This window comes from the organism of the source record quoted next, unplaced genomic scaffold (genome assembly GCF_019419815.1).
Source record: "Pyrus x bretschneideri cultivar Hongxiangsu unplaced genomic scaffold, Pyrus_bretschneideri_v1 Contig115, whole genome shotgun sequence".
Classification (NCBI taxonomy): domain Eukaryota; kingdom Viridiplantae; phylum Streptophyta; class Magnoliopsida; order Rosales; family Rosaceae; genus Pyrus; species Pyrus x bretschneideri.
The window spans coordinates 424083-436182 of record NW_025999408.1 but is presented as its reverse complement, the minus strand read 5'-3'; the positions used below and the strand labels follow the sequence as shown (position 1 = coordinate 436182).

The window sequence follows — 12100 nt, the reverse complement described above, 5'->3', positions numbered from 1 at the left end:
ACGGCAAGAGGAGATTTTGATGTGAAAATGTGTATCGATGGATGTGTGTGGAATGGTGTCCATTTAATTATGCACAGGTTAGGGATGTTAAGGGGAAGATTTTGATGGTGGATGCAATGATGAAGAGTGAATAAATAATGCATGTAGGGTTAGGAAATAAAATCATAAATTAAAGGGGGGATGATTAAAGGGTGCGGCTAGGTTGGAAAGTTGTGGAAGATGGCTGGAATGAAGGGTGAATGCACGGGTTAGGGATGTTAATGGGAGTTTTTGATGGTGGATGCAATGATGAAGAGTGAATAAATAATGCATGTAGGTGGCTGCAATGATGAAGAGTGAAAGCTTAGAGCTCTAGTGTTAGAACAAAAGGTGTGGCTGAAATGTGTGTTTTGGATCCCTTTAGAATGGATGGAAGTTATGGATTCTAGGGAAAATATGGAAGGGTGGATGCAATGATGAAATGGAATGCTGGAAAGGGTATGAAATGCACGGCAAAAAAGGGTTAATGGTGTGAAGTGTGAATGGCTGAGATGGTTTGATGAATGAATGTGTTTAAATGGTTTAAAATAGGAAAGAAGGCCCTTCCTTGCACGGCAAGGAAGGGAAACACCAAGGGGATACACGGCATGGCTTAAGGTTGCAAGTTTTGTGACCTAGAATAGGTAGGAACCTTCTTTGACTAAGATTCCTCATTTGATTAGGAATCCTCTTCAATTTCGTCCATTCCTTTTGCTCCAAACGTAAGCTATCCATTCCAAGCCCAATTTTGCTCCAAAATGCTCCAAAATGCACCTTTTTGCTTCCTTAGCCATATGAACCTAGAAACACACGAAAATGGCATAAAGGACTAAAATAACTAAAAAAACACAACGTAAATGCACGAGAACAAGCCAATTAAGTCGCATAAATATGCTCCTATCAAATTCCCCCACACTTAACTTTTGCTAGTCCTCGAGCAAAACAAAACAACTAAAGTAAACAAGACGAAACAAAACAAACAAAACATAACCTAAACCTTCCAACGTTTGCCTCAGGGTTTCCAATGAAACATGACATGTCAGAGATCAGTACTCACATAGCTTTTAGTCTTCCTTCCCCTCAGCACATACTTAATCATAGTCACCATTCACTAGTTCGCATTTAATCAATTAAAACACATTTTGAATGTAGTAACATGCCTTAGAGAATTCCCTCAATTCCTCACTAGTTATGCACTCTATTTTCACTCAGATTTTCTGACTACATACCCTACAGTAGTTATATGTGAGAAGATTGATGTAAACATGAAAGACTAGTACTCACATATGTTATACAAAGAACGCAATTTCTGGAGTAATTAAACGTGTTTAGATATGATCTCATGAATGGAATGCTACTACTTAGATGCGAGAACCAGTGACACCATATGCTCATACCAAATTCAAACTCCACAATTGAAATGCACAACACTCAAGATAGAAGTCAAGGGTTGTAACGGGGCTTGGGGTATTGTCTCACAAGGAAAGGTAGGGATAAACAAAAGTTCTTTAAATAATAGCAAGCAAAGTAATGAAATTAAGACTTAGAATTCACTTGGCATGCAGAAATCAACTTTTAGACATAAGGGGGAGATTCAACAACTCTTATGGCCTAATTCATTGTTTTGGGCCCTTACTTCAACAAACAATACTTTTCAACTTTTTTTTCATTTTTTTTTTCTTTCTTTCTCTTTTTTTTTTTATTTCTTTTTAGCCGTGCCTATGGCACATCAACTCACATAAATACTCTTTCCCCCACACTTATTTTCTGTAATACCTTAATCAAAAGGAATTCATTGCTTACTATGCTTCAAGAACAAGGGTAAGGATGGTCATATTCTAGGCTAGGTGAGGATAAAGTGGGTTAACAAAGAACATGGGCTAACACGGCTCAATGGGGTTAAACTTAAACACAAAATGAGTTAAGGGCACATGGCTTTTTGGCTTTGATGGTGGTCACTACACAACTTCATCTTGAATATGTGTTATGCAAATCAATAACATGCTTTGAATGAAATGGGCATGAGTTCTAGCATTTGGAACTAAGTGATGAAACGCCTTCTAAGTAGTAACCAAGCAATGAATAATGAGATCATGCAACGACTTTAGAAAACATTAATGCACAGATTTTAACTCTCCAAATAACGTTTAGGCTCAAGTCTCACAGGGATGTAGCGTTTGTTTAAGTTCCTTCCTTCAAGCATGTTACAAAAACTAATTATTTTTTTTTTTGCTTTGTGATTACATGTGAATTCGCAAACTATAACTACAACTAAGCATAAACCAAAGAGTATATCAAACGTCCATCCATGTTTGTAACTTTCTTTAACCATCATGCAATTAAAAACCAAATCCTCATCATTGTGTTGGAAGGTGACCTACGACACAAACAAACACACAAAAACAACTCTTTTTGGGTTTTTCAAAACAATTTTTCAAATTTTTATGGTTTTTTCGGATTTTTTTTAAGTCAACACACTCTAAAACACTCTAAAATAGCTTAAAAACACTTAAAAACAGTGGGAAACAAGTTTAGACATGTTAGGTGGTAATACCCTACAATTTCATGCAAAAATATCAAAACAGAATGTTACCCCCCCCCCCCCCCACACTTAAACTAAACATTGTCCTCAATGTTTTAGACACAATTGAACACATTACACATATCATAAAGTAAGCAACAAAGGAAAGGGTTTAGGGACGCAAATCTGAGTGTGGAGCGATTCCCAAGTTCTTCCTTTGTTGATTGCATGGGTTGCCTCCCAAGTAGCGCTTGCTTTAACATCTTCCAGCCGAACGAACATTCTTCTTAGGCTCACTTAGGACTTGTTCTTCTAGCTCAGGTTCCGGGCTTGGTGGATTTGACTCGTGGTGCTTCTTCCTTCGTCTTAAAGTCCTCTCAAAATCACTGTCAAAGTCCGAGATATCCTCACGAATCGGTTGAGAACTCCGAGTCATACACTAGTACCTAAAACAAGAAAAACAAAACAAGCTCAGAAACTTTAACAAAATAAACAAATAAACAGAAAGTAAACAATCCAAGGGATTAGCAAATTTGCTAATCCCCGGCAACGGCGCCAAAATTTGATGCGTGAATTATACGCACACAAATTAACCCTCTTTTTATCATTTGTAGTAAGTATGTAAGTAGGGATCGTTCTAGGCTGGGGATTAGGAGGGATTGCAAAATCACTTGGATTTGACTCAAAAACGTAAAAACACAATATAAGACACCAAACTAAACCATATTCTAAAAACACAAACTAAATTGATTTCTAACTACTATGACTCAACAAAGTAAAGGGGGATTGGATTTGGACGAATTTAAACTAAAATGGACAGATTGTAAAGAAAACAAATTGTAAATACGAATTTGATGGAATTGAATGGATGGAAAGCTAGCTAAGGGGTTCTTCTCCACACATGTTACACTTGCATACAAGATGATTTTCGGTTGGTCTTTCGATGAATTATGAACTCAACACCCCGGGTTAATTAGGTCCGCTTAAATTAACCGTCGAGTTTTCCTTAAGTTAATGAATTGGATGATTGCATACGACAACCCAAAGCATCCCCACAAGTTCCCTACATGAATTGCATAATAGAGATACAAGCAAGAATCATTAAGTTCTTTGAAAACTATAAGTGTTGACGAGGCATTCGTTACTATGAATTGCATGAAACTTATGCCAAGAATTTATTTAACGCGATTGTTTATAAGCAACCTCCACTACTTGTGAATATAAGTTCATAACTATTAGGTGAAACTCACTTATATTCTAGCGTCATATTCATGCATGAAAATTAAGCGTGCACTCTCAATAAACGTACATAAATAAGTTATCAATCAAACAGTTAAACAAATTGAATCCACAACTCATGAAATTCCAACCAAAGGTAATCAATTCATATTGCAAGCATAAACATGTATTTCAAATCCCCCCCTAGCTAATGGGGGGTTTAGTTCCTCATGCGTACAAAACAAAGATACGTAAATTTAATCATTGAAATCAAGGAAAAGAAAACACCTAAAAATTCCAACAACTCAAACTTGAATTGTATGAACGTTTAGGCCCTCCTCTCCTCCTCTTTGTTGTTGCACAAGGTCTAAGGATAGGTTTTGCAGGGATGGGGAGTGGTTAGAGTGGCTGCAATGGAGGAGATATGGTGCAAAAATGGAATGAAGATGGTGCTGGAAGTGAAGGGGAAGTCACGGCAAGAGGAGATTTTGATGTGAAAATGTGTATCAATGGATGTGTGTGGAATGGTGTCCATTTAATTATGCACAGGTTAGGGATGTTAAGGGGAAGATTTTGATGGTGGATGCAATGATGAAGAGTGAATAAATAATGCATGTAGGGTTAGGAAATAAAATCATAAATTAAAGGGGGGATGATTAAAGGGTGCGGCTAGGTTGGAAAGTTGTGGAAGATGGCTGGAATGGAGGGTGAATGCACGGGTTAGGGATGTTAATGGGAGTTTTTGATGGTGGATGCAATGATGAAGAGTGAATAAATAATGCATGTAGGTGACTGCAATGATGAAGAGTGAAAGCTTAAAGCTCTAGTGTTAGAACAAAAGGTGCGGCTGAAATGTGTGTTTTGGATCCCTTTAGAATGGATGGAAGTTATGGATTCTAGAGAAAATATGGAAGGGTGGATGCAATGATGAAATGGAATGCTGGAAAGGGTATGAAATGCACGGCAAAAAGGGGTTAATGGTGTGAAGTGTGAATGGCTGAGATGGTTTGATGAATGAATGTGTTTAAATGGTTTAAAATAGGAAAGAAGGCCCTCCCTTGCACGGCAAGGAAGGGAAACACCAAGGTGATACACGGCATGGCTTAAGGTTGCAAGTTTTGTGACCTAGAATAGGTAGGAACCTTCTTTGACTAAGATTCCTCATTTGATTAGGAATCCTCTTCAATTTCGTCCATTCCTTTTGCTCCAAACGTAAGCTATCCATTCCAAGCCCAATTTTGCTCCAAAATGCTCCAAAATGCACCTTTGTGCTTCCTTAGCCATATGAACCTAGAAACACACGAAAATGGCATAAAGGACTAAAATAACTAAAGAAACACAACGTAAATGCACGAGAACAAGCCAATTAAGTCGCATAAATATGCTCCTATCAACATCCAAACGAAAATGATAGTTCTGCGCAGCACCTTCCAGCTCCATTTATAATTTCCAAACAGCACCCATTAAATTGTGGATCGAACAAATTAGCATCTGATGATTGTTGGAATACTTCTTGACTTCAGTTCTTCTCAACTTTGATCCTTTTTAGCCTTAAAATCACCAAAAGACTCCAAAGTCTTTTCTACGGTCCATTATCTACAAAATACGCACTAGACACATCAAACAACCAATTTCACAAGAAAACATAGCATAAAACTTAGGAAATATGGGCAATATAAATGTATATATATTTTGTTATCAGTTCACATCGCACCGTACACTCACTTTGGATCCATTGTAGTTGCCAGTCTTGTTCTAAATTGCTATAGGCAATTAGGACTCGTATGTGATGCGAATAGCGCCAGTTTTCATGTGATTTTAGTACTAAAGCGTATATCATTATTACACCTAGTGTTGTTCATGTCAAAATATCTCTGCATGAACTCGTGTGTCAGCATATGTTGATGAGCATTCGATATGTTATGTTTGTTTATGTGAGATTATGTGATTACTTGACGATAGATATTTATTTACGAAATATTATGACTTATTGAATTCTTGAGATATTACAGGCTACGATAAGTATTTTCATACTATACGTAGTATGTATATTTTGGAAACTATACTTGTTTTACAGCGAAGGGTTATTATGTTTTCGAAAAGGTTTTTATAAAGCTTTTTTTTTAGGTCCACTCACCCTTATTTTTCGCCCCTCCAGGTTTTAGTAGCTGAGCTTTTGTGTCAACGAGGATTCTTGGTAAACTTTGGTATAGGTTATTACCTTTACTGTACTTTACTTATACTCTGATATCACGTGTGAATTGGGTTCACTCTCACTCACATGTGCACTTACATTTAGGCACTTTTAAGTTTAAATTTATTCACATATTCCACCTCACTACACTTTATGGCTTTGTCACCTTTTGAGTGTCAGCCAGCACAGCTCGATTTAGATCCAGGTGGACATTTCGGGTCGAGGTGTGTCATTTAACATGATGGTGGAATGGTGTTGGAAAGCATGTGATGTATGTGAATGACGAAATGACAATTTTGGGTTGGTATATGGTTGTTATGTGATTTGAAAATTTATGTTTTCTGTTAGGAAATACTACGAGGAATGTCGGAGATTAACAGAAGATAAACTACGAATGGCTTGATCTCATCTTAGGATATGTAGGCAGTCTAAGATAGAGGTTAGATGCTGCATGAGATAAGGAAAAATTACTACGTTGCTAAACCGTTGACTTGTTTTGGTCATGTCTCGAAGGCGGGGCATGATAGAGGAACAATTGCTTGGTGACGTCACGTATCGATCCTGGACGTATTTTGAGATTGGGGCGTGACATATTTTGTTGTAGATATTTACATAAACTAATTTTTTTCAATGTAATATATTCCGATACAATTTTTGTTCTTCATTTAGGTACACTAGTTCATTTAATATATTTTGGTATACCCATTGATACAGACATTTAGCTAGGTACATTATTCTTTATAATACATTTTGGTACATGCATTTTGGTACATACATTTAGGCATTGAAGTTTAGGTGCATTAATTCGATATATTACATTTTGTGACATATCTTTCAGTACAAACATTTGGTACATACATTTCGGTACATCCAATTAGGTATAGAAATTTCGGTACAAAGAAGTCAATTTAATACATTTCAGTATAGTCATTTATGTACACTTATGTATTTACATATTTTTCTTATGTGTCACTAATTTTTTTTAGGGAGTTTTAACGAAAAGTTCACGGTACTGTTTACTTTAACGAAAAATCATATTTTTACACTAAAAAGTCAATCATGGTACTATTTATTTTACCCTTTATTTTGTCCTTGTCATTAAAACTCAAAGTTTTCAAACCCTTTTTGTCACATCTCGGCTCGGGACGGATCACTTCTCGGGCCCGCTCCACCACCGTAGCACGATATTGTCCGCTTTGGGCTTACCATTCCCTTACGGTTTTGTTTTTGGGAACTCACGAGCAACTTCCACCCATCATGGGATTGCTCTAGCCTCCTTCTCGCTTAACTTCGGAGTTCCGATGGAACCCGAAGCCAGTGAGCTCCCAAAAGGCCTTGTGTTATGTAGGGATGAGAATATACATATAAGGATCACCCCCTGGACGAGGTGGGATGTCACAATCCACCCTCCTTAGTGCCCTAACGTCCTCGTCGGCACACACGCGACCAGGGTTAGGCTCTGATACCAATTGTCACATCCCGGTCCGGGGCGGATCACTTCCCGGGCCCGCTCCACCACCGTAGCACGATATTGTCCGCTTTGGGCTTACCATTCCCTCACGGTTTTGTTTTTGGAAACTCACGAGCAACTTCCTAGTGGGTCACCCATCATAGGATTGCTCTAGCCTGCTTCTCGCTTAACTTCGGAGTTCTTACAGAACCCGAAGCCAGTGAGCTCCCAAAAGACCTCGTGCTAGGTAGGGATGAGAATATACATATAAGGATCACCCCTTGGACGATGTGGGATGTCACACTTTTCATTAGTTTATTTTTTTATTTTTTTATTGTCTTCTATTAATAAAATCAAAAATTTTTATGTGCAGACATTAAATAAAAATACCCATTAAATAAAAAAATAGAATATAAATGTAATAAATGTACACTTTAAAGAATTAAAATCAACATGTAATTTGACACCCAATTTTTTTTTTTTAAAAATTCTAATCGTTTTTAAGGACTAATGTTCACAGAGCCCCTTAAAATTATGAGTATGAAGACGGAAATGATAATGGCATACCGATCACTGTTGTAACTCATTGTCATTCCTAAGTTTTATTGGCCTTAAAAATAACCATTACCCCCTTATCCTCTTAATTGGTAAAGATACCTTGACTTTATACATTTGGTCAGGATACTTTTTTTTAGGAGAATATATGCATGGCTCCTTCTTTTAGAAATTAGAATTTTCACATTTTTATCAATTATATATGGTTTAATATGCATATATACAATTTTGTTTTTATAATATAATAAGTTATTTTGGTATATGTGTCAAACTATAATTTACAATTATAAAGGGAATTGTTATTAGCACTCTAAAAATCTCATTCTACACTCCAAACTTTTTATATTAGTAAAGAAAAAGAAAAATACACTTGTGAGAAGTGTAAAATGAGATTTTTGGAGTGCTAATAACATTTCCCATTATAAGATAGATTATCAAGATAGTATAGTGCTACTTTTTAATGGAACATTGTTCAATTTTTTTTTCTCAGTAATTGAAAGTTTTTTTTTTGTTAGTACTACAATCTAGTAATATTTCTCTTTATTTATAAATGAAAGGTCTTAGGTTCGGTTCATATCAAAAGTGAATTTGAAACATATTATCACTAGCCTGTTGTAAGACTTAATCCACTTTTCTTTCTTTTAGTGTAAATAATATCGTTTGTTAAAAAAAAAAATGTTATATTTTTTATTGAAATATAATAATCATAAAAGACAAAGGAGGTTCAAAAGTGGAAGAAAGGAGGGGGTGGTCACCTACCGCCACGCCTAAATGGCAAGTTCATCCCAATCTCACCAACTTATTTTTCGAGTTGGAATGATAGTGGTCCCCTTCTAAAAAAAGAAGGTGGTGATGCATGATCATGTCCGATTTCTGTTTGACTCTTCATAATGAGTGATTTTTCACACTTACAAATCATAGTTTGGTAAATAAAAATATATGATTAAAATTACAATAAGAAAAATTTATCACGTTTCAAGTAAAAATTTATTTAAATAAACAATAACTTTTCATGTGTAAGAAATCAAGTATTTTTCTTTATGAAATTAAATACATTTTTTTAGTACATTTGTACTAAGAGGTAGAAGGGAGTTCGGTTAAGCCACACAATTGACAACTTAATTTGGTATCGAATTCGTCATCAACGAGATTCGAACTTAAGACATCTCACTCTTAAAACATATACTATCATACTATAGACTCCACATCGTACAGTTTCTCCTTTACGTTTAAGTGAAGATAAAGCGCATAAATTATTTGCCTTGTGTGCTCAATATTAATTCCCTAAATTTGGTAAAGAAATTCAAGAAAAATCTTAGTGAATGTACGAAGATACATGATGATATTGGCAAAATTTTAGCCGAAATTCCACCAATAGAAGAGAAAATAACGATGACGTGATAATTACAAAAAATGCTGTCACCAAAACCCAACCACAACACCATAAGTCCTACAACATCGATGGTGGACAAGGATCTTTTTTGTTGGAATCCAGGAATTAATTAATCTTGTTCGTTCATCATACATCATCTGATCAATTTTTGTTAGGTACTATTTATATTTAATATAAAATTTAAAATAATTTCTAACCGTACTATGTACGATGAACGGATATGATTGATTGATCATCCGAATCCTTATAAAGAGGATCCGAATCCTAAGCAGAGGGTCTGAATCCTACTGACCAAGGAACACGGACTGTTGGATCAACATCCAACGACTATAAACAAGGAACTCTCTAAAAATTATAATAATTGTAACTGTTGGATATCCAACGGTTTGTGTTCCTTGATTAGCAGGATTCGGACCACTGCTCAGAAGAGGATCCAAATCCTACGATGATACCATTTACCAGATCAGTGGGCCCCATTTGACTCGCATAAGTTCTGAAGGCCTAATCACCCACCAACCCCGGACCGGTTTCTGGTGGCAGGTCGAACCAACCATCCCGTTCGAACCGGAGACTCGATTCCATATATACCTTCTTCTTTCCTCTTTCAATTCAGGTTCATCTTCCTGTGTGTAACCTTTCAGTCATATAAGAGAAGAAAATCTGGTGCAATCCAAAGCAAAGTAAAAGAAGAGAAGAAAAAGAAAAAACACAGAGCAGCAATGGCAGCCAATGGAGAGGAGCAACAAACTCAGGCAGGGAGGCACCAAGAGGTTGGCCACAAGAGCCTTCTCCAAAGTGATGCTCTTTACCAGGTACATGTTTTCATAATATCAAACGCGATGTTTGTTTCAAGCGATATTCTAATCTAGTATATATTGCGATGAGAAAATTTAAACTTGGGTGTCGAGGGCATGCTGTCCCTGTCAACTTGTCTACGTCTAAATTACAAAATTTGGAAGGTGATTAAGTTTTATGATGAAGCTCATGTTTTGGTTTTTGGGTTTGGATTTTTGTGCAGTATATATTGGAGACGAGTGTGTACCCAAGGGAGCCTGAATCCATGAAGGAGCTCAGAGAAGTAACTGCAAAGCATCCATGGTTTGTGAATTTTGGTTTAATTTTCATCAATTAAACCTAATTAAATTAACTAAATTCAGGATTTTTTTAGGAGATTAATTTTCGGATATTATTTTCTTAATTTTTTGTTTATAATTTGTTTTTTTTTTAAATGGAAAATAAATAGGAACATCATGACCACATCAGCTGATGAAGGGCAATTCTTGAACATGCTTCTCAAGTTGATCAATGCCAAAAACACCATGGAAATTGGAGTTTACACCGGCTACTCCCTCCTGGCCACCGCCCTTGCCATTCCTGATGATGGAAAGGTATATTTTCAATGCCTCACCTTCAATAAAAAATACCCAAAAATGTTTATAAAAAATTTGGATATAATTGTTTTTGTTTATTGATTTGGGATCACAGATCTTGGCCATGGACATAAACAAGGAAAACTATGAATTGGGTCTTCCAATCATCGAAAAGGCCGGTGTTGCCCACAAGATCGACTTCAGAGAAGGCCCTGCCCTCCCGGTGCTCGATCTATTGGTCGAAGATGTAAATACTTAATTCTCAAAAATTGTTCAGCAGCAGTCTGACATGTTATGTCGTTTTTTTCTTTTTTTTTTTTTTTACAGAAGCATGTTTATACTGTTAGAATTAAAATACTTTGTTTTGACGAGACAAAATACATCGTACATATACACTCGATCATATTCTTGGGGACTCACAATTAATGTGCTATTGCAGAAGAAGAATTATGGATCATTCGATTTCATCTTCGTGGATGCTGACAAAGACAACTACATCAACTACCACAAGAGGCTGATCGATTTGGTTAAGGTTGGGGGTTTGATCGGCTACGACAACACCCTATGGAATGGCTCTGTGGTCGCACCCCCTGATGCCCCACTGCGCAAGTACGTCAGGTACTACAGGGACTTCGTCCTCGAGCTCAACAAGGCACTCGCTGCTGACCCTAGGATCGAGATCTGCATGCTTCCCGTTGGTGATGGCATCACTCTCTGCCGTCGAATCAAATGAACCACCAACCCTAATTGGCCTGCCAATCATATATGATGAAGAAAAAATGTGTTTCTTTTTATTATTTTTCTTAATCTACTTTGTATTTGTATTTGGATGGTTCATCGTCAACGTTCATGTCGGAGAATTATTATAAGGCAAAAAGAAAAAAAATATTATAAGGCAAAATCGCATGTTAAAATTTATTGCCATGCATAATTATATATTACATCAAATTCTTTCTGGGATAAATTGCTTTTGAAGTAAACATACAAACACAGAAGATGGTTGGTGAAGTATGACCAAAACAAGTAAAAAAATTAAGTTGCCTGGACACATATAAAACACAAATTTAATTTTTGTTCACTTCAGCCACTTAGTACTACGGTCTAGTGGTATTTCTCTTCATTTCTAAGTAAGGAGTTCTAGGTTCGATTCTTGTCAAAGAAGAATTTGAAACACATTAATATGGCTAGCCTATTATGAGGCATGACCCACTTCCCCACTCCTTAATGTAGATAATATCGTTTGTTTTAAGAAAAAAAATTGTTCACGTCCTTAGGACCTACCATTTTACTATCTCCCAACAAGAAAAATGACGTTTAAGCCTAAGTTTATGAGTATCTATATCTAAAACTATAGATCAATTGATATGGTAAGAAAATTTGA

General features: G+C 36.3%; 1 protein-coding gene across 1 annotated transcript; it reads left to right on the top strand.

The window, feature by feature from the left end:
• Window positions 1-9944: 9944 nt before the first annotated feature.
• Window positions 9945-11637, top strand: LOC103936907 (caffeoyl-CoA O-methyltransferase). The gene is made up of 5 exons (XM_009346792.3): window positions 9945-10161; window positions 10368-10447; window positions 10593-10737; window positions 10835-10966; window positions 11159-11637. Exons 1-5 carry the CDS (start codon window positions 10069-10071, stop codon window positions 11450-11452), a joined length of 744 nt encoding a protein of 247 aa, XP_009345067.1. The 5' UTR covers window positions 9945-10068; the 3' UTR covers window positions 11453-11637.
• Window positions 11638-12100: the final 463 nt, after the last annotated feature.